Source organism: Stegostoma tigrinum, chromosome 1, assembly GCF_030684315.1.
Source record: "Stegostoma tigrinum isolate sSteTig4 chromosome 1, sSteTig4.hap1, whole genome shotgun sequence".
NCBI classification, from domain to species: Eukaryota; Metazoa; Chordata; class Chondrichthyes; order Orectolobiformes; family Stegostomatidae; genus Stegostoma; species Stegostoma tigrinum.
This window is the reverse complement of record NC_081354.1, coordinates 73,860,829-73,882,191: the sequence shown is the minus strand read 5'-3', so window position 1 is coordinate 73,882,191 and position 21,363 is coordinate 73,860,829. Positions and strand designations below refer to the sequence as shown.

Genomic DNA, 21,363 nt, shown 5'->3' with positions numbered 1-21,363 from the left:
GTCCAGCAACACTTCAGAAGCTTGACATCATCCAGGACAAAGCAAGCCACTTAATCCATGACCTTTTAAATGTGCTCTTCCCCTATCCAGATAATACACTGTAGTAACATGTCCAGACTTCTTGACTGTATCTTTCAAACTTGCAAGCTTTACCACCTAGGAGTACCACAAGAGTACAACATGTGAAAGCCACCACCTGCAAGTTTCCCTCCACATTTACACACCATTTTAACTTGAAACTGTATCTCTTTTTACACTGAGATAACAAGGTGTAGAACTGGATGAACACAGCAGGCCAAGCAGCATCAGAAGAATCTGACGCTGCTTGGCCTGCTGTGTTCATCCAGCTCTACACCTTGTTATCTCAGATTCTTCAGCATCAGCAGTTCCTACTCTCTCTCTTTGCACTATTGCTTGATCAAAATCCTAGAATTTCAACCAACCTGCTCATCATATTACATGGATCACTGTGGTCCCAGAGGCAGTTGATCACCACCTGCTTGTGAGTAATTAATAGGGGGAAAGAAACCCTGATTTTACAGCCTTGTTAAAATTCCAAGTTGAAATTTGGAGGAAGGAAGAACCCATGTCACATCTATTGAATATTCCCTAGTATTCTAGGTTAAGTAATTTTCAGTTCATTATCACAGGTGTTACTGATGTTGGGTGTTCCATTGTAGTAGTCATTCTTTCTGCTTGATTTGCCTTCACAGGTGCTTTACTTTCTCTTTTTCAGCTGTCTGTTCTTGCCTAGTTTGGCTCCCCATAATGCACCCAACATTGCTGCTACCACTGCAGGAGGTGTTAATGACGGAGCTGTTACCAGTGGACTTGGTACAGGTAAAAATGAAATGTATGGCAGCAGCAGTCATATTTTAATAGTGATTGCAGGGGCAGGTGGGGGAAATACTTGAGTGAATGGTATGATTCATTTTAGTTCTTCAAAAATAAAACTGGAATCAATATATACAACAACCACCAACCACAACATTATTCTCTTTTGTTTCAATGTGCCTTTTTAATGTAATGAAACATCCCAAGGAATAAGTATGACACTCCGAACCACATTGTGAGAACTGGGTCAGAGGGGTAGGTTTTAAGGAGTGCCTTCAAGAAGGAAACCACTGTAGGGATGTGGGTGGTATCGGGTGATAATTTCAGACTTTGGTGCCTGGGCTATTGAAGGTAATAGTCAAATGGCATAAATTAAGAGAGGGCAGCCATCCAACAAGGTTGTGGGTCTGCACAAGTAAACAAGGAAGAGAGTCTTAAAATCAAGATGTTGTTTGTGATCTAATTTAGGTATGATAACAATGGGTCATTCAGTGAGTTAAAACACGAGTAATGTGATTTTTAACAGCCTCAGGTTTACTGTGGAAAACAAACCAGCAGTACATTAGAAAAGTCTAGTCTTGGGCTAATTAAAGGCAAAATGAGAGTTTCAACAGAACACAAGATAAAGTAATAGAGATGGCATAAATGAGATCTAAAGCTTATCTCGTGATCAAATGTGACATCACAGTTGCAAACAAAGTGGATTAATCTCAGACTGTTGTGGGAGAGAAGGATGGAATCTTGGGCTTCAGTTTTCAATGCGTAGAAGGAAATTAAAGGATATTTTTGTTCATCCAACACTGGATGTCCAAAAATCTAATTTAGTGACAATGGAGGAGTTGTGAGAGTTGTGTGGTGAGGGAGGAGTAAATGTCATCAGTGTACATGTAAAAGGGAAACCTGTGTCATCGGGTGATGTAGCTGAGTGCCAGCATGTAAATAGGAAATAGGAGAGAGCCAACAATTGATCTTTGGGGGTTACCAAGAGATAATGGTGCAGGATCAGAAAGAAATGTCTTTACAATGCCTTTCCCTAGCAGATTTAAAGGGGAGAATAGTTCACAGAATTGGCTTGTATCGGGGCTGGGAAGGAGAGGACATCAGGGGAAATGGATGAAAAACTGGAGAAGGATGTGAGTTCAAGGCTAGAGCAGGAGGAGAGTATGAAAGGATGTTTAACCAGATGAGCCAATGGAAGGAAATGATTAGGCAGGTGCAGCTCACCAGATTGAGTTGATGTTTAGAACAAAAAAGACCCTGAGGTCATTGCTGTTTGTTGGAAGTGAGGACAGGAGAGAGGGATTTGAGATGGCTTTCAAATGAAGTGAGACCCTGTTCGGGTTTTCTTTGCATTTTCAGGATCATCTTGGAAACGTGAACAGTTTTAGCAGATAAGAGCAGGATTGAATTGTGTTTTGTGAAGCAGCCAGATCTGGCATCTGGTTTTAATCCATTGTCTGTCATATCCTTTCAAGTCTGTTTGCTCAGACCTGAGGTGCAAAGGGAAAGCTATACATAAAACCATTGAAACCATGAAAACATGGGGGAGGCAATGGCCTAGTGGTATGGTCTCTGGGTTAACAGCCCAGAGATACAGATACTGTTCTGGGGACCTAGGTTCGAATCCTGCCATGGCAGATGTTGGAATTTGAATTCATTAAATATCTGCGATTAACAGTCTGATGACCGTGAATCCATTGTCATTTTTCGGGAAAAACTCATCTGGTTCACTGATGTCCTTTAGGGAAGGAAACTGCCATCCTTATCTGGTCTGGCCTATGTGTGACTCCAGAACCACAGCAACGTGCTTGCCTCTTAACTGCCCTCTGGCAATGAATGCTGCCTAGCCAGTGACACCCTCATCCCATGAATGAATAAATAAACAACCATTCTATGTAAATTAGTGCAAAGTCATACAACATGGAAACACACATTTCGGTCCAACCAGTTCATGCCGAACATAATCCCAAGCTAAACTAGTCGCACTTGTCTGCTCCTGGCCCATATCCCTCTCAACTTTTCCTCTTCACATACTTATCCAAGTGTCTTTTAAATGTTATAATTGTACCCACATCTGCCACTTCCTCATGAAGTTCATTCCACATGCAAGCCATCTGCTGTTTTAAGAAAAAACTTGCCTTTCATGCCTTTTTAAAATCTCTGTCCCTGCCTCATCTTAATGCACCCAGAATTTTGAACAGAATATAAATAACAGAAAAGAATTTAGAGTCAGAGAGTGCTAGCTAAAAATGTAGAAACAAATAAGATATTGAGAGATTCTACAGATGCTTTAAAAGGGAAACAGTCAGTGAAAGTATGTATTGGCCCTGTAGAGTGAGAGCCTGGTGGAATTAATTGGGAAAATAAGGAAATAGGTGAAGTGAATTTTTTTTATGTCTGTCTTCACTGAAAAGATCGCAAATAGCATCCTGGAAATAATTATAAATTAAGAGGTAAAAGGAATAAAAATTTTAAAATGATTACATTCACCAGGGTAAGGGGTAGTTCCGGAAAGTTGTTAGAACTAAAGGCTGACAAGTGTTCAGGTCCTGTTGGAATTCATTCCGCGGTGTAAGAAGCAGTGACTGCTGAGATAGTAAGCTCATTGGTTATAAAAATCTCAAGAGAATTAGGCACAGCCAGCATGGCTTTGTGAATGGGAATTCGTGTTTAACCAATTTTCTTTGAAGAACTTAGAATAATGAGTGTCAAAAATGGAAATTGCTGAGGAAAAACTCAGGTCTGGCAGCATCTGTGCTGAGAAAACAGTTAATGTTTTGGATCCAGAGACAATTTTTGTTTAATAATAATGTGTACTTGGAATCCCAGGAGGCATTTGACAAGGTACCACATCTAAGGTGATTAGTCAAAATAAAGGTTTGTGGTACAGCAGTGACATTAACATGGATAGAGAATTGACTAGCTCACGGGAAAGAGGGTAGTCATTTATAGGTTGTAATATGTAACGAGTGGAATGCCACAGGAATCAGTGACGGTGCCTCAACTGTTTCAATCCATATTAATGGCTTGGGTAAAGAAACTAAACGTAGGTTTGCTAAATTTACTGATGACCCAAAGTTGTGGACGTCAAAAGTTGTGAGCAGAGTATAATAAGTTGTGAAGAGAACATTTCAAAGAATCAGAGAATCCCTACAGGGTGGAAGTAGGCCATTTAGCCCATTGAGTCCTCACTGACCCTCCAAAGGCCGTCATGTCCAGACCCATCTTCCCCCTTATCCCAGCTGTGTAACCCTACGTTTCCTATGGCCAGTCCCCTTAACTTGCACATCTTTTGACAGTGGGAGGAAACTGGAGCACCTGGAGGAAATCCATACACATGTGGAGAAGGTGCAAACTCCACACAGTCATCTGGGGATGGGATCAAACCTAGTTCTGTACCACTGCGAGGTTTCAGTGCTAACCACTGATCCTCCATGCCACAGACAAATTAAAATACCACTTAACTGTTATGAGGGTTTCTGCCTTTACCACCCTTACAGGCAATGAGCTCTAGATTCTCATGACGCTCTGAATGAAAGAATCCTCCTTCAAAACTTGGAGTGTAAATTGGCCCTTAGTCAGCTTTGGCTTCTTTCAAAAGTAAGTGCAGTTTGGCTAGTCCTATAGTTTCTATTTAATCAATCACCGGCTGGTACCCTCTGTTCCTCTTTCACTTCAAAGAAATTAAATGATTTTTTGGAAGCTTTATCAACCATCATCTTTCCCTTCTTCTGGAATGGTTTATTGTCATTGGAATCATGGAATGTGCAAGTATAGAAAGGGCCCTTCAGCCCCTTGAGTCTGTACCACCAAGAATGTACCGCTACGTACTCTAGTCTCCAGTTTCCACACTAGACCCATAGCCTTGAATTTTCTATGTGGTCTGAATTGTTAAATGGTGAAGAAGGGGAATTTAGTTTTGCATAGAGTCTAAGAAAATAATTATTTTTGTGTAGAAAAACTTTGAAATAATTAACTTTCCTTTCACAAAACTCATGAAAGAGATTGTAGTATTTCAGCCTGTTTAGCAATGTATTTTAGTGGATGTAAGGAATTGAAGATGGTTGTAAGAAGCTAACATACTTTCCCAGAATTAATTTGGCTATTCTTTAACAAGAGAATAGCATTACCCATGGGGTGGGCTGAACAACTGGGGTAACGGAGTGGCTCAGTTGTTAGTGTGGCTGCCTCACAATGCCAGGAGCCTGGGTTCAATTCCACCCTTGGGTGACGGACTGAGTAGAGTTTGCACGTTCTCCCCGTGTCTGCGTGGGTTTCCTCCAGGTGCTCTGGTTTCCTCCCACTGTTCAAAAATGTGCAGGCTAGGTGGATCGGCCATGCTAAATTGCCCGTGGTGTTCAGGATTTGCAGGCTATGTAGATTAGCTGTAGGAAATGTAGGGTGCAGGGATAGGGTAGAGGGGTGGGCCTGGGTGGGATGCTGTTTGGAGGATCGGTGTGGACTGAATGACCTGCTTCCATGCAGTTTGATAAACTTTATGCATAATTCTTCACTGAGCAGGAAGTCAAAGGTATGTAGAATAAAGATTTGACAGTAAAGTAGCAGAGGAGGCTCAGGGAACCAAATGACTACCAGCTCCTAATTTGTATACTTGTTGTCAACAGCTAAGGTGAGAAAGAGTAATGGTTTTATTGTGGTCTAAGATATCAAAAGTGGAGGTTAAAAATAGTTGAGTAAATCAGCAGCTTCAGAACTATCCAACCATCTAATCTTGCTTGTAACTGAACTGAAATCTTTGGAGCTAACATTTACTTAATGGTTTAGTGAGTTTATTTCAGTCAGTAGCTTAGCTATACATCACAGTGCAGCTTCACTCGAATCTGTGCCGAATTTGGAGATTGCGATTCGATTACAGTACTATTACCTTCTGAATTGCTGGAGAGCAGGTATCTGAAAGTCAACTATAGCATCCATCAGATACTCCCTCTTCCTCCACCCCTTAAGGAAAAGTTTAAAATTAAAGGGTATAGTTCTGCGTCCATCATTTCCAACTCCCCACACTAATTTTCTGCTGAGGCCTACAAAGTATGCTTCTTGTTTACATTTAATTTTGAATCCAGTGATGCACAACATGACTTTCTTACTCACCTGGCAGCATTAGGTGGCTGGTCATTCATGTTGCAGATAGCACATTTTCCACAACTAGCAGGCTCCATGAGAGGTAGTTGATGTTATCCATTGTTTCCAACATTTATGTTAAAACAATATCTTGCATTGGTTATTGCGTGGAGTTGTGGTTTTGGCGCAAAAATCAGGATCAACCCAGTTTCTGCCTGTTGAAAAATAAAGCCTCCAGAATTCCAAACATGCCAGGCTAGGTACCTGTTCTGTCCATCCTTACACACACCTACACAGTCAGAACTCTGGGACCATTCTCTGGAAATTCTATCAGATGCATCTCATGATTAAACAGGCAAGGCCAGTATCAACTGATAGCAGGCATGATCTGCATTTTGTACCTACTGAAATATCCAGCAATATCCAACTATTGGTAGTTATACTTCAAGGATCATTTATCAAGGGGCTTCTTATGCCCTCAGAAGAATAAGAAACTATCTTGGAAACTTTGTTGTTTAACCTGTTGTTCAGTCTCTCCTTGACCAGAGCCCATGCATTCTTGCTGTTGTCTTCCACTGACAGTGTCTGATGGACATCTTTAAGACAGCATAGGCACTAGTATCTACATGCAGCATTTGAAGTGGAATCTGTGTTGGTGAAAGTGATAGGCAGGGATTTTGCCTTGCTTCACTCCAATAGAAAATGAACATCATTAGACTTTGTTATTTTCTGACATGGTATGATGCACCTCTGCAGCAGGTGATGAATTGAACGCTAACTTTCTGGCCTAGAGACAGGGGCACTCCCATGTTTCAACAAAATTACATAAATGTTTTAGAAGTACCTGCATACCACTAAGATTTGCGCATTTAATGCATTAAGCTTGACGTAATATTGTATGTTGTGCGGTGTATTTAAACAGAAAACCAGGTTTCTATTTGTATTTGTTGTACAAATATGACAGAATTCATATGGGTATATTTTTAAAATATTACAATTTTTTTCAGGTGAACGATTTTTTCCACCACCTTCTGGACTTACTTATTCTACTTGGTTTTGTATTGAGAGGCTTAGTACTCCCATGAGCAATCATCCTGTTAGACTTCTTACCCTCGTTAGAAGATCAAACTCCTCTGACCAGCACTTCATTTGCCTTGCTGTTGTATTTTCTGGGAAAGACAGGTCCCTGCTAGTTTCAACTAAAGAAGAATTACTGCAAAACTATGGTGAGTCAGTACACAAAAATATTGCTGAACATGTTTGGACAGAAATAGATTTCAAATGCAGGAATTAAAAATTGACAATGTTTCTAATATCAAATATGAAAGCAAATTTATGTTCTTGGCATTGAAGCTAGTACCGTGGAAAATGTGCCTCTTCATGTAAAGCAGCATTTTGCTGAAAAATGGCCATCCAACTGACATTTGTTAAAGCTATCTTAAACACTATTAAATTTCTCTGCAGTCGAGACATCTTAACTATTTTGTTAGTTTTTTGCAGTAATTATATGTGAGATATAAATAACACTTCAATTTCAGCATTTACTGAAAATTCATATATTTGTAGCAAAATGTGAGAGTTCAGATAGCTGCATCATCTGGCCAGCAATAGTGTATGGGATATCTGCTTGAGGTTTGAGAAGAACTTGCAGTGAGAGGATCTAGTGATTATGGCATCAATGACATAAGGAGCATAAGAAGCTAGGTACTAAATTATAAAGGAACATCAAGTCGTCATCTCAAGATTATTACTTGAAGAATGGATAAATGGGCATACAGCAGATAAGATTAGAGAAATGAACACGTGGCTCAAAAAAACGGTTTGGGGGAAAATGAGTTCCATTTTGTTTGGCACTGGCATCAGTGCTGGGGAAAGTGGAATCTACTCTGCAGACTAAGTTTGCATGACCCTTCCTGGAATAGGTGTTTCAGCAAGCTGAATAACTGGGGAAATAGAGAGGGCTTCAAACTAAACACAGTGGAGTAGCACATTAAATTTGGATAGATGCAACAAATCAAGGAGGAGGGGTAAAACAGGAGAGCCAGATAGGAATATGAAAGGTGAAGGTCAGCCAATGATGTGAAAAGATAGAGGGGGAAAGAGCTAAGAATGGACTAAATGTCACAAAGGTAACAGACTGGCAAAGTTAATAGCTCTGTATCTGCCTCTATGTAGCATTTATAACCAAGTAAACAAATTGACAGTACACGAAGTAAATATGCTCTGATAACCATTATGGAGACATGTTTGTAGGATGGCCAAGTTTAGGCCTTGAATATTCATAGGTTAGTGACATTCAAGAATAATAGGAAGTTAGATAAATGTTAAGAGATCATCTTCGTTCAAGAGACAGAATTTAGGATCAAACTGGGTCGAGATGGGACTTGTAGAAGAAAGAACTTAATTGTTGGAGCAGACTACAGGCCTGCTAACTAATCATGATGGAGATTGAAATATGCGAAGTGAGATGTTGGATATTAGTGACAAAGGGTCTGCATGCCCTTTATCATGGGTAATTTTAATTGACAGATGGACTGCAAATATCAGATTGGCAGTGGTAGTCTGGATGAGAAACTCAAAATGCTTTTAAATTTCTAAGTATGGCATGGACCAACCATAGAGCAGATTATAGATATTTTAGATAATTTCTAAACCACCTGTTCAGGAATGTTATTAAATAGTTCTGGAGCAGGTGGAATTTGAGCCCAGGCCTTATGACTCAGGTGGGAACTGTGCCACAAGGGGCCCAAAGAGAATGTTAGAGACCAAAAAATTGCAGATGTTGGAATCCAAGATGAACAAACAGGAGGCTGGAAGAACAAAGCGAGCTAGGCAGCATCTGGAAGAAAGGAGAAATCAACGTTTTGCGTATTACCCTTCTTCAGAACTGGATGTGGGGGTCGGGGGAGCTGCAGATAAACAGTAATCGGGGGAGTGGTGGTGGTGGTGGGAAGAGGTACCGGAATGGCAGTGATGGATGGACACTGGTAGTAGGTACAACGTGGTTGGTCGATGGGAGGGCTGAATCCGGTTGGTAGCTGGAAGGCAGGGTTGGTGGGTGGAGTGGAAGGCAAGAGGCAGGGCTAGGATGGATAGGAAGTTTGTTAGACCTGGTACTGTGTAATAAGATAGGACCAACTAATCTCTTCTGAGTAAAAGCAATTCCACGTTGTAGTTTATATCCAGTTTGAGAGGGATATGTTGGGTCCAAGACTAGTGGTTTAAACCTAAGGGGAGCTATGTGGGCATTCTGGACTACTTGGCGAGGAGATACCTCATAGAGAAGCAGAGGTATTCGGGTAAGGAATATTTCAGAATACTCAACATTAGTAAATTCCTACTTTAAAGAAAAATTCCAAGCAGAAGACACACCACCCTGATTAACTAGAGAGATTAAGCAAAGAATTAAACTTAAAGCACAACATTGTTCAAAGCTGATCAGAATATAAAGAATGACAGAATGACAAAAGATTATTCAGGAGAAAGAAATTAAAGTGAGAGGAGACTCGAAATATAGAAACGGATAGCAAGAGTTTCTACAGGTATCTAAAAAGGCTATAAAGTAGGAAAAATATGTATTAATGTTCGAGAGCACAAGAATTTAGAGTTTATAATAGATAATGAGGAAATGGCAGAAGAATAGGTATTTTGCTTCTAACTTCGACATAAGAGGACATGGAATAAAAGGCAGTTTTTTTTTGGTTGCGTCAGAGTTCTATTCTACTACCACCTTTCATTTGCCATACAGCCTAAAATGGACCACCTAACCTTTTCGTCTCAATGCCCCTGCTCTGATTTTAAAGATACTTGCCCTTGCCCTAGGCAGTAACATCAGAAAATGTTTCTCTATCCAGCCTATCAATTTATTTTAAAGTCCAAAAACCTCCAATTAAATCACCCTGACTTGCTGTATTCCAATGAATAGAACTCCACTTTGCAGTTAGCTCCTATAATGGTAGCCTTTGGAGTTCAAGTAACATTCTGATGTTTGGCTGTTTCAGTTTTCTTTTGTTGGGAAGGATAACAAGCAAGTAAACTTGAAGGAAAATCTACTCAGACTGCAAAAATTCATTTACGCACTAACACCAGATACTTATTAAAACCATACCACACAAATGTATACAACTGAGAATGTTGATAGGTAGACTGTTCATGGGCTGCAGACATTTTGTTTTGAAATTAAAAAAACCTTCATGAGAATTAATGCTAATTCTCCCTTTACTTTGAACAATGCTCTTGACTGCTCTCTGAGAAGCACTGGTTAAGTTCTGAAATTCACCATTTCCTTCCTGACTCATGGCGCACTAGTGCATTATTCTAATCTTTCATAAAATATTTTATGGGATGTGAGTATCACTAACAAGACCAGCAAATGTGTCCAACTCTTAATGTCATTTCAGACATGCAGTGATGTCTATCTTTAATTGTCTGACTTCTCCTTTAAAACCCACCTGTTTGAACAACATTTTAGTCACCACCTAGCATTTCTTCCTCTGTGTTGATATAAATTTTAGTTTCATTTTATTTCCAAAGAAATACAGTCCAATTTCTTATCTTAAAGGGTACTCCTAAAGGTAAGTTGTTACCGTGTTTCTAGTTTCGAAATTGATCTAAATAATGGTAATAGATCTAAATATTTTTGACATTTAATGTTAGCACAAAGTATAAAATATTTTAGCTGCCATTGTTGACTGATTCTCTCTGCTTCAGATTTCTCATCAGCCCTTAAGAAAACATTGTTCCCTACATTGTTACAAGTTCTCTATCGTATCTCTAACATCCCTTTTCTTCCAAATTTCTATGAACACGTTGCCTTCCACATCCAAGTTCACTTTTCTTGGAACTCCAGGTTTAAATCCCTACAATCAGACTTGTGTACCATAGCTCTTATTAAATCACTATGACATTCAATGTGATTGAAACAAAGGTCACCACGTCCCCTTCTTTCAAACTGTCGGCAACCTTTGAAGCAATGGATGATATCTTCTTCTACATCTCCATCATCATCCATTTGGGTGAGGCTGTGCTTTGCTGGGCCCATTGTCGTCCTGTTTAGTTGTAGCCAGAAAATCTGCATCAGTGGTTTCTCTTCCTATACCCACACAGTTATTTCTGGTGATAAATTGACATCAATCTGTGGCCACTTGTTGTTTCTCATCTGTAAACTGACAACATCAGTAGATTTTCTGCATGTAGTTCCCAGTACCCTGCTTTACCTGTTGTAGCCAAATGTACAGATGATGCAAAAATAGATGGAAAGATAAGTTGCGAGAGGGAGGCAAGCAACTTGCAGAGAGATGTTGACAGATTAAGTCAGCAAGCAGTTGGCAAGTGGACTCCAATATGGGAAAACATGAAATTGTTCGTTTTTTGGGAGGGAGAACAAAAGAACGGAATTTTATTTAATTGGAGAAACCTTGCAGAGGGTTACAACACGAAGGGACTTGGAATCACTTTATAGGATCATAGAATCCCTACAGTGTGGAAGCAGGCCATTCGGACCATCGAATCCATATCAACCCTCCAAAGAGCATCCCACCCACACCACACCCTGCCCCAACTCCATAACCCTGCTTTTCCATGGCTAATCCATCTAGCCTTCACTGCGCTGGACCCAATGGATAATTTAGCATGGCCAATCCTCCTATCCTGCATATCTGGACTGTGGAGAGGAAACTGAAGCATTCAGAGGAAACCCATACAGAAGTTTGAGAGGGAAAATGTACAAACTCCATGCAGACAGTCACCCGAGTGGAATCAAACTCAGATCCCCAGGGCTGAGAGGCAGCAGTGCAAGTGACTTTGTCACCCCATACATGTGTGAGAAACACATAAATCTAGCTACTGCCACTGTACAGTGTGCTGATGAGACCACATCTGGAGTACGGTGAGCAGTTTTGTTCCCTTATTTAAGGAAAGATATTAGACAGTGATAACTGGTGATACTTCAACCTGAGATCCCCATGCCTCGAGCAAGGATAGAGGTTTCAACCCAGACTCCTTCATAGTAACATCCACCGGTGAAAGTCTTGAACCCATACTGTTGGCTTTACTCTGTATTACCATCCAGCTGTAGAGCCAACTGAGCTAACCACCTTCCTGCCCTAAAACTGAGTGGCTCAGTTTTATGAAGATAGTAGGAACTGCCGATGCTGGATAATCTGAGATAACACGGTGTGAAGCTGCATGAACACCGCAGGCCAAGCAGCATCAGAGGAGCAGGAAAGCTTGAAATTTTGGGTCGGGACCCTTCTTCAGAAGTGGGGTGGGGAAGGCGATTCTGAAATAATAGGGAGAGAGATGGAGGCAGATAGAAGATGGATAGAGGAGAAGATAGAGTGAAGGGAGAGAGATAGGTCAAAGAGGTGGAGTTAGAGCCAGTGAAGGTGAATGTAGGTGGGGAGTTAGTGGGGGATAGGTCAGTCCAGGGAGGATGGACAGGTCAGGTGGGTGGGATGAGGTTAGTGGGTAGGGGATAGGGGTGGGGCTTGATGTGGGAGGAATGGTTAGGGACGCGGGGACTAGTTGGGCTGCTTTGGCATGTGGTCAGGTGAGGGGAGATTTTGAAGCTTGTGCAATCCACATTGGTACCCTTGGGCTGTAGAGTTCCCAAGTAAAATATGAGATGCAGTTCCTGCATCTTTCGGGTGGCGTCATTGTGTCAGTGCAGCTATTATTGTGAATAGGGGGGTTGCGGGAAATGCGGGAGACACAGTCAAGGGCATTTTTGATCACTGAAGGGGAGGTTGTGGTTTTTGGAAAAAAAAGGCCATTTAGGATGTTCAGAAGTGGATTGCCTCATCTTAGGAGCAGATGTGGCAGAGGTGAAGGAATTGGGAATAGGGGATGGCATTTTTACAGGAAGATGGGTGGGAGTCGGTAGGTTTTAAAATGGATATGGGTTTCCAGGTGGATGCCAGAGATGGAGACAGAGGGGTCCAGTTATTCTTGCAAATAGAATCCAAAACAGAATCCCCCTCGTCCTAATGTACCACCCAACCAACCTCCAACTCCAACGTGTCATCCTCCGACATTTCCGCTATCTGAAATCCATCCCTATCACCAAAGACATTTTTCCCTCCCCACCCTTATGTGCTTTCTGGAGGGACCACTCTCTCCGTGACTCCCTTGTCCGCTCCACGCTCCCCTCCAGCCCCACTACCCCCGGCACTTTTCCCTGCATCTGAAGCAAGTGCTACACCTGCTCCTATTACCCCACCCCCCCACCCCGATCCCAGGCCCTAGGAAGACTTTTCACATCAAGCAGATGTTCACCTGCACATTTGTCAATGTTATATACTGTATCCTCTGTTCTCGTTGTGGCCTCCTCTACATCGGGGAAACCAAACGGAGCCTTGGGGACCGCTTTGCGGAATAATTACGTTCTGTTTGCAACAAACAGCTACACCTCCCAGTCGCGAACCATTTCATTCCTCCTCCTCCTCCTCCTCCTCCTCCTCCTCCTCTCCGCGCGCGCCACCCCCCCCACTCCTCAGACAACATGCCCATCCTGGGTGTCCTGCATTGCCACGTTGACGCCACCTGAAAGATGTAGGAACAGCATCTCGTATTTCGCTTGGGAACTCTAGCTCAAGGGTATCGATGTGGATTTCACAAGCTTCAAAATCTCCCCTCCCCTGACCACTTGCTAAAACCAGCCCAGCTAGTCCCCACCTCCCTAACCATTCCTCCCACCTCAAGCCCCACCCCTATCCCCTACCCACTAACCTCATCCCACCCCTCTGGCATGTCCGTCCTCCCTGGACTGACCTATCCCCACCTACATTCACCTTCACTGGCTCTAACCCTGCCTCTTTGACCTGTCTGTCTCCTCTCACCCTATCTCCTCCTCTATCTATCATCTATTCACCTCCCCTGTCTCCTTATTTATTTCAGAATCCCCTTCCCCTCCCCCATTTCTGAAGAATGGTCCCGACTCGAAACGTCAAGCTTTCCTGCTCCTCTGATGCTGCTTGGCCCACTGTGTTCATCGTGGCTCAGTTTTATGTCTTGTTTTATAATGGAATTGATTTTACACAGTATTTCTGGATGTATTTTCCTTACGAGGATTGCAACATATAGTTTCAGGTGAATACTCAGGCTGCACAGTGCCCAGCTAATCCTTGAATTAAGGAACTGGGTACACATTGAAATCTGCAACCTGCCTGCCATATTTAAGTAAGGAGTTAACAGTCAATTGAGCCTTTTAGTAGTCCAGTTGATCCCAGTGTTATCTATCCATGTGCTAATGCAATTAGTGTGATCTGTCAGAGGGGAGTGGGCACCTAGTTTTTCGAAAAAATATATTTGTGCTGATAGTGAGACTTTGGCAGGTTCTGTTTGCACACTAGACATATGCACTTCCCCACTTGACTATCTTCCACCTCTTCCTTCATTCCTGTGTGGACTTTAAAACCCACCCTACATAATGCCACCACATTAGTTGCATCCAGGCAGTTCCAGTGGGTGAAACATCCTCTTTTGCACCAATTTGTCCCACTTGAAGCATGTAATAGCTTTGAGGCAGACTTCATAACATCCTGTTAGTCAGCAGCTAGGTTTTCCTCTAAGTTAATTAGCTATCTCAGCATCATTGTAAACTTCTGCCCAAAATCTTTGTGAAGCGATGTTCTGCTGTGTTAACGGTTTTGTATTATTATAAATTATAGTATGTGGAGCATTGCAGCTGAAAGATATAGTACTGTTATGAAATACAGCAGTGCAATGCGATGTCATCCTGTGAAGTAAGGGCTTAATTGTTATTCTCTTTTTAGTTGATGACTTCAGTGAAGAGTCATCATTTTATGAAATTCTTCCCTGCTGTGCCCGATTTCGCTGCAGTGACTTGATTAATGAGGGACAGTGGCATCACCTGGTGCTTGTGATGAGTAAAGGAATGTTAAAGAACAGCACTGCTACCTTATATGTGGACGGTCAACATATTAACACAGTAAAGGTATGATGTTGTGACAGGACCCTTATCTAAAGTTGCAACTATAAAATCATTTGGAATGCAGGAATACTATTTTTCACCAAATAAGTGTTTTTCAGATAACTTTCTGCTGCTGCAGGTCAGTTTGTGTTCTCTTTAAAATGGCATCACAAATTCAGGGACTGTATCCACCTTGGTATGATAAGAGACAGCACCGAGGTATTAGTTAGGTCTTTGTATTGCTCAAGGAATGTAATTGTTTTAGTATAATTCACTCATGGGACATGGATGTTGCTGGTTGCCCTGCACTTATTGTCTGTCCTTAGTGGCCTTTGAAAAGGTGAAAATGAACTGCTGTCCTTATGCTGTAGGTTGACCACCAATGCTGTTAGGGAACGAACTCCACAATTTTGACTCATCAAGAGTGAAGGCATAGGAATATATTTCCAAGTCAGGATGCAGATGATGTTCCCATGTATCTGCTACCCTTGTGCTTCTAGGTGGAAGTGGTCAGGGGTTTCGAACGTAAAAACCGAAAGAACTGCGGATGCTGTAAATCAGGAACAAAAACAAAGTTGCTGAAAAAGCTCAGCAGATCTGGCAGCATCTGTGAAGGAAAAAACCAAGTTAATGTTTTGGGTTTTGAGGAAGGGTCACCAGACCCAAAAGATTAACTCGTTTTTTCCTTCACAGATGTTGCCTAACCTGCTGAGCTTTTCTAGGAACTTTTGTTTTTGTACAGGTTTAGAAGGTGTTGTCCGAGGTGAATTTTGGTGCATTTCTGCAGTGCCTTTTGTAGATAATACACGCTGCTTCTATGGAGCATTGGAGGTGAAGTTTCTTTCCAACGAAGTTTTTCTGATGGTTTATCATTTTTTTTGAATTCATACTTCTCCCTATGGGATATCCTGTATGATTTTCAGCTGATCAAAATGGTGAAAGCTAATTGATTGGCCAGTGGATTCCAATTCCCAGAAGAATCATTTGCTTCAGTAACTAATTTAATAAAGGCAGTCCTAAATGGTTATCTAATGACTAAGGACTAAAAATACATACAATTGTTTACCATACAATATGGAGAAAATTTGTGACACAGGTTTTTATGAGAGGGGAAAAGAAAACTGTCAAAATTGAGACTACCAAGCTTTTAGGAGCATGTACTTTGGCTTGCTAATTTAAATGAAAACATTTTTTGGACAGTCTGTTCTACTGATTTTTGCAGTTGATGTAGTTTGTTCAAATCACTTTTTTTGGATTCTCCAGGAAAGATTACTCATTCCAGAAGAATGAAACATTCATTTGAACTAAAGAAAATACTGTGATGCTGTGTATCAATAAAGTCCTTAAAGCTAGAGATTGACCATAGCAATGTGATGCATCCCAGTGTAAAACACAGCCAGTGGGATAGCATTTATTTCATGCAAATTAATTAGGTAATTATCATTTTTACAACGATTACTTTGACTATCAAGTAAAAAATCAAATATATTATAATATTTGAATTTCATTTAATGCCATTTCATAGTTTCTTGATTGGTCAGACAATCAACCCCCATTAAGATTTCAAACATTTAAATTTCACTTGGTTATTGTACATTTCTCTACTTAATGGCTTTTTCAGCAGGCAACTTTGTTTTTGTTTTCAAATAATGATAAGTTTCTTTGGCCAACTGGAGTAGCAATCTAATAAATTACAAAGGAGCATTGTACCCAGTAATGATGTCAGCTTATTTGAACTAAACACTGACGATATGAAATAAGCTAGTGTCAACTTCCATATAGAAAAGATGCAAGTTCTTTCTTTGAAATGTTGGCAAGCTATTTTCTCCTTCCCTCAAAAAAATTAAAATTGAGGAATTGTGGTAGAATGTAGCAGTAATAGATTATTCCTAAATGTCTATTATAAACAATATGCAATAACTGAATTAGTGATGCCATCGTTTAGAACAAGAAAGAACAAAGAAGAATATAGGAACAAAAGCAAAGTTGCTGGAAAAGCTCAGCAGCTCTGACAGCATCTGTGAAGAGAAAATCAGTTAACATTTCGGGTCCAGTGACCCTTCCTCAGAACTCGGTTCTTTGGACATCCATTATCCTTGAAAACCTGGAAGAGGTATTCTTCTTCTTAGCGTAGTTCCAAATTGCTCTAGTGTGTTGTTGCAGCAGCATGGAAATATGCCAGGAGGAAGAAGAATACGTCTGGAGGTATTCTTCTTCTTAGCGTAGTTCCAAGTTGCTCTAGTGTGTTGTTGCAGCAACACGGAAATATGCCAGGAGGAAGAAGAATACGTCTTCCAGGTTTTCAAGGATAATGGTTATCTAAAGAATTGGGTCAGAAAATGCCTACACGAGCGGCATCAGAAAGCGACTACATGCCCCGACACACTCATCGTGCTGCCGTATATCAGACACACTCATGCTGCCTTATATCGGAACTCACCACATGACTCCTACGACCGCTGGGCATCAGAGTGGCACACAAGCCCACGTCAACCTTATGACAACTGCTCACCCGAGCTAAGGACCCACTCCACGCCATAGACAGGACCGATGCCATCTACAAGATCCCCTGCAGACACTGCGAGGAAACACTACAGTGGGCAAACAGGAAGGAAACTATCAAGAGTACAAGAACTCCAACTGGCTACAAAAAGACATGACCAGTACTCGCTCATCTCAATCACATGAACAAGGAGAACCACCACTTTGACTGGGACAACACCAAGATCTTGGGACAGGCTAGGCAGAGACAGGCACGAGAATACCTAGAAGCATGGCACTCCATAAAGCAGGCTATTAATAAACACATTGAACTCGATCCCATATACAGTCCACTACGAAGGAGTGAAGCAGTCCATCTCAACAGACCCCAGTGTTTAGAAACCAGGTGGGAAAACACACCGATGCTTCATCAGGGACTGCACTGAGGATGTTACCCAGCAAGGTAACAAAGCGTCTGCAAAACAACATACAAGCTCGGCGAGCCAACCAACCTCAACAACCTCTGATATAACAAGGTGTGGAACTGGATGAACACAGCAGGCCAAGCAGCATCAGAGGAGCAGGAAAGCTGATGTATCGGGTCAAGACCCTTCTTCAGAAATGGGCATTTTCCCTTCACAGATGCTACCAGATCGGCTGAGCTTTTCCAGCAACTTTGTTTCTGTTCCTGATTCACAGCATCCGCAATTCTTTCATTTTAAAGAACAGTACGGTGCAGGAACATAAGCCTTTCAGCCCACCAAGTCTGTGCCAATTTTTAGTCCTAATTTAGACTTGCTACTGATTGTCCATACACTGTTTCTATCCCTCTGCCTCCTGTTCATGTATCTATCAAGATACGGCTCAAATGTGCTAACATGCCTGCTTCCACCACCTCCTTTGGCAGTGCGTCCCAAGCACCAATCACCCTCTGGGAAAGATTTTTCTCACAATTCTCCCCTAAACTTTCTGCCTGTTGCATTGAATCTGTGCCCTGTTGTAGTTGACCTTTCCACTATGGGACAAAGTCTCTGTCTACCCATGCTATCTGTGCCTCTGAATTTTGTAGACCTCTATTAGGCCGCCCCTCAGCCCTCCCTTCCAGTGAAAACAATCCAAATTTATCCAACCCCTGTCCAAAGCATCCACATCCTTCTGGTAGTGTGGTGGCCAGAACTGCATGTAATATTCCAAATGTGGCCTAACTAAAGTTTTTTTTTAATACAGTTGTAACATAACCTTGCCAACTTTTATATTCAATGCCCTGGCAAATGATGTCAAGCATGCAGTATGCCTTCTTGACCACCTTATCCACCTATGTTGTCCCTTTCAGGGATTTGTGGACCTGTATACCAGATCCCTCTGTCAGTGCTCCTCAGGGTCCTACCACTTACTGTATAATTCGCACCTGAAATCAATCTTCCTGAATGCATCACCTCACATTTGTCTGGATGAAACTCGTATCTGCCCTTTCTCTACCCAAATCTGCAATTTATCTGTATCCTTTGACAAACCACCTCACTGTTTGCAACTCTGCCAATTTTGGTGTCATCAAATTTAGACAGTTTTATTCAAGAAAAGTAACTGAATTGTGTATTTGCAGGCATTAGTCTCAGTCTTCTGGCAGTTTTCATGTTTCACATGGTGAATGCTTCAAGTTCTATAGTATTCAAGGAGTAATAGCATCCAGAGTTCCAATAATAGGGCCAGGTAATGTTATAAACAAAGCTTTTTCTGAAGCAACATTAATTGTTAAAACAGCAAACATCATGAATGCACACTGCATAATCATGACTTTTGATATGACAGATTTTGCTGTGACATCCAGAATGTGCAAACCACTGTTGTTATGTGGTTGACTTATATTTTATGTAAAGCAGACATTCAGATGGTGATCATTGTTTCTTCTTTCTATTTGACTTTACAGCTTCATTATATCCACAGTTCACCAGGTGGATCAGGGTCAACTAATCTGCCAGTTGTTAGTACAGTGTATGGCTACATTGGAACACCTCCAGCTCAGCGTCAGATCTCTTCGTTAGTATGGCGTCTAGGACCTACACATTTCTTGGAGGAAGTTTTACCTGCTTCCAGTATCTCTATCATTTATGAATTAGGACCAAACTATGTTGGTAGCTTCCAAGCTGTGTGTGTCCCATGTAAGTAATTTTTGATGCAAAATTTTAATGTTTAACATTAAGCTGAATAGGGTTTCTGTCAAATAAGGAGTTTGTTAATTTGAGGGAAAATGCACGTTAGTGTTATTACACAACTGATTTACCCAACTTTGTGTATCTGTTGAAAAATTCTTCTCACTTGTTTTGTCATATTGATTTAAGCATGATGTACCAGCACATGTCATTGGTGATTAGTTTCTTCAGTTATAGATTATGACTAAAACATTCATCAGCATTGTTCAAAAAATAGTGGAATAGTCTTCGGGTGGCTTATCAACATAACTAAGCAGCTGAAGCATCTGAAATAGGAAAGTCCAAGATTCAGTTTGGTCCTATATCTCGAAATTAGGTAACAATGACAATACTGGCTATAGAACAAATTAATCACCTATTTTAACCATTATAATTTCTCACCCTCTTCTAAAACCATTCCTATGCACGCATGTACAGGCATGCAAAAATAAAGTTGGTGTTGAGTGAAGGGGATAAAAGGGAAGGCTATTTAATTGTCCCTGAAGTCATTCTTCTGCACTTCAGTGAATTACTATTAGTTGATCCATCTCCAAGTACTTTCAGTAGCTTGGAGGAGGCTCAGAGCAACATTGTGATGTCTGAACAAAGCAGGCCGAGCAGGAAGGCTGATTTTTCGGGCCTAGACCCTCCTTCACATATGAGGGAGGTGAAGGGGATCCTGAAATAAATAGGAAGAGAGGGGGAGGCGGATAGAAGATGGTTAAAGGAGAAGTTAGGTGGAGAGGAGACAGACAGGTAGAAGAGGCGGGCATGGTACCAGTAAAGGTGAGTTTAGGTGGGGAGTTAGGGAGGAGATAAATCAATCTGGGGAGGATGGACAGGTCAAGGGGGGTGCAGGATGAGGTTAGTAGGTTGGAAATGGGTGTGAGGAGGGAGGAGGGGATAGGTGGAAGGAAGGACAGGTTAGGGGGGTGGGGACAAGCTGGGCTGGTTTTGGGATACAGTGGGGGAGGGGAGGTTTTGAAGCTTGTGAAGTCCACATTGAGACCATTGGGCCGCAGGGTTCCCAAGCGGAATATGAGGTGCTGTTCCTGCAACCGTGGGGTGGCATCATTGTGGCACTGCAGGAGGCCCAGGATAGACATGTCATCTGAGGAATGGGAGGAGGAGTGGAAATGGTTCGCGACTGGGAGGTGCAGTTGTTTAGTGTGAACCAAGCGTAGGTGTTCTGCAAAGCGTTCCCCAAGCCGCTCTTGGTTTCCCCAATGTAGAGGAGGCCACAATAGGAACAGCGGTTACAGTATACCACATTTGCAGATGTGCATGTGAACATCTGCTTGATGTGGGAAGTCACCTTGGGGCCTGGGACGGGTGTGGGGTGGGTGGTGTCGGGGCAGGTCTAGTACTTCCTGTGGTTGCAGGGAAAAGTACCAGGCATGGTGGGACTGGAGGGGAGTGTGGAGCGGACAAGGGGGTCCCAGAGAGAGTGGTCCCACCAGAAAGCACATAAGCGTGGGGAGGGAAAAATGTCTTTGGTGGTGGAGTTGGATTGCAAATGGCGGAAGTGTCAGAGGATGATGCGTTGGATCCAGAGGTTCGTGGGGTGGTACGTGAGGGCAAGAGGAATTCTGTTTTGGTTGTTATTGCGGGGAGAGGGTATGAGGGATGAGTTGTGGGAAATGCGGGAGACACGGTCAACGCCGTTCTCCACCACTGAAGGAGAAGGTGCGGTCTTTGAAAAACGAGGACATCTGAGATGTACCGGAATGGTTTGCCTCATCCTGGGAGCAGATGTGGGAGAAATGAAGGAATTAGGAATAAGGGATGGCATTTTTGCAGGAAGGTGGGTGGGAAGACGTGTATTATAGGTAGCTGTGGGAGTCAGTG

General features: G+C 42.0%; 1 protein-coding gene across 2 annotated transcripts in view; it reads left to right on the top strand.

Annotated features, from left to right (window-relative positions):
• wdfy3 (WD repeat and FYVE domain containing 3) overlaps positions 1 to 21,363 on the top strand; it is a 381,322-nt gene that overhangs the window by 170,605 nt on the left and 189,354 nt on the right. For both annotated transcript variants that reach the window (XM_048527789.2, XM_048527782.2), the window contains 4 exons: positions 737 to 840; positions 6,921 to 7,139; positions 14,688 to 14,869; positions 19,254 to 19,485. In XM_048527789.2, coding sequence (XP_048383746.1) covers positions 737 to 840; positions 6,921 to 7,139; positions 14,688 to 14,869; positions 19,254 to 19,485 — 737 coding nt within the window. The remainder of the gene's footprint in view (positions 1 to 736; positions 841 to 6,920; positions 7,140 to 14,687; positions 14,870 to 19,253; positions 19,486 to 21,363) is intronic.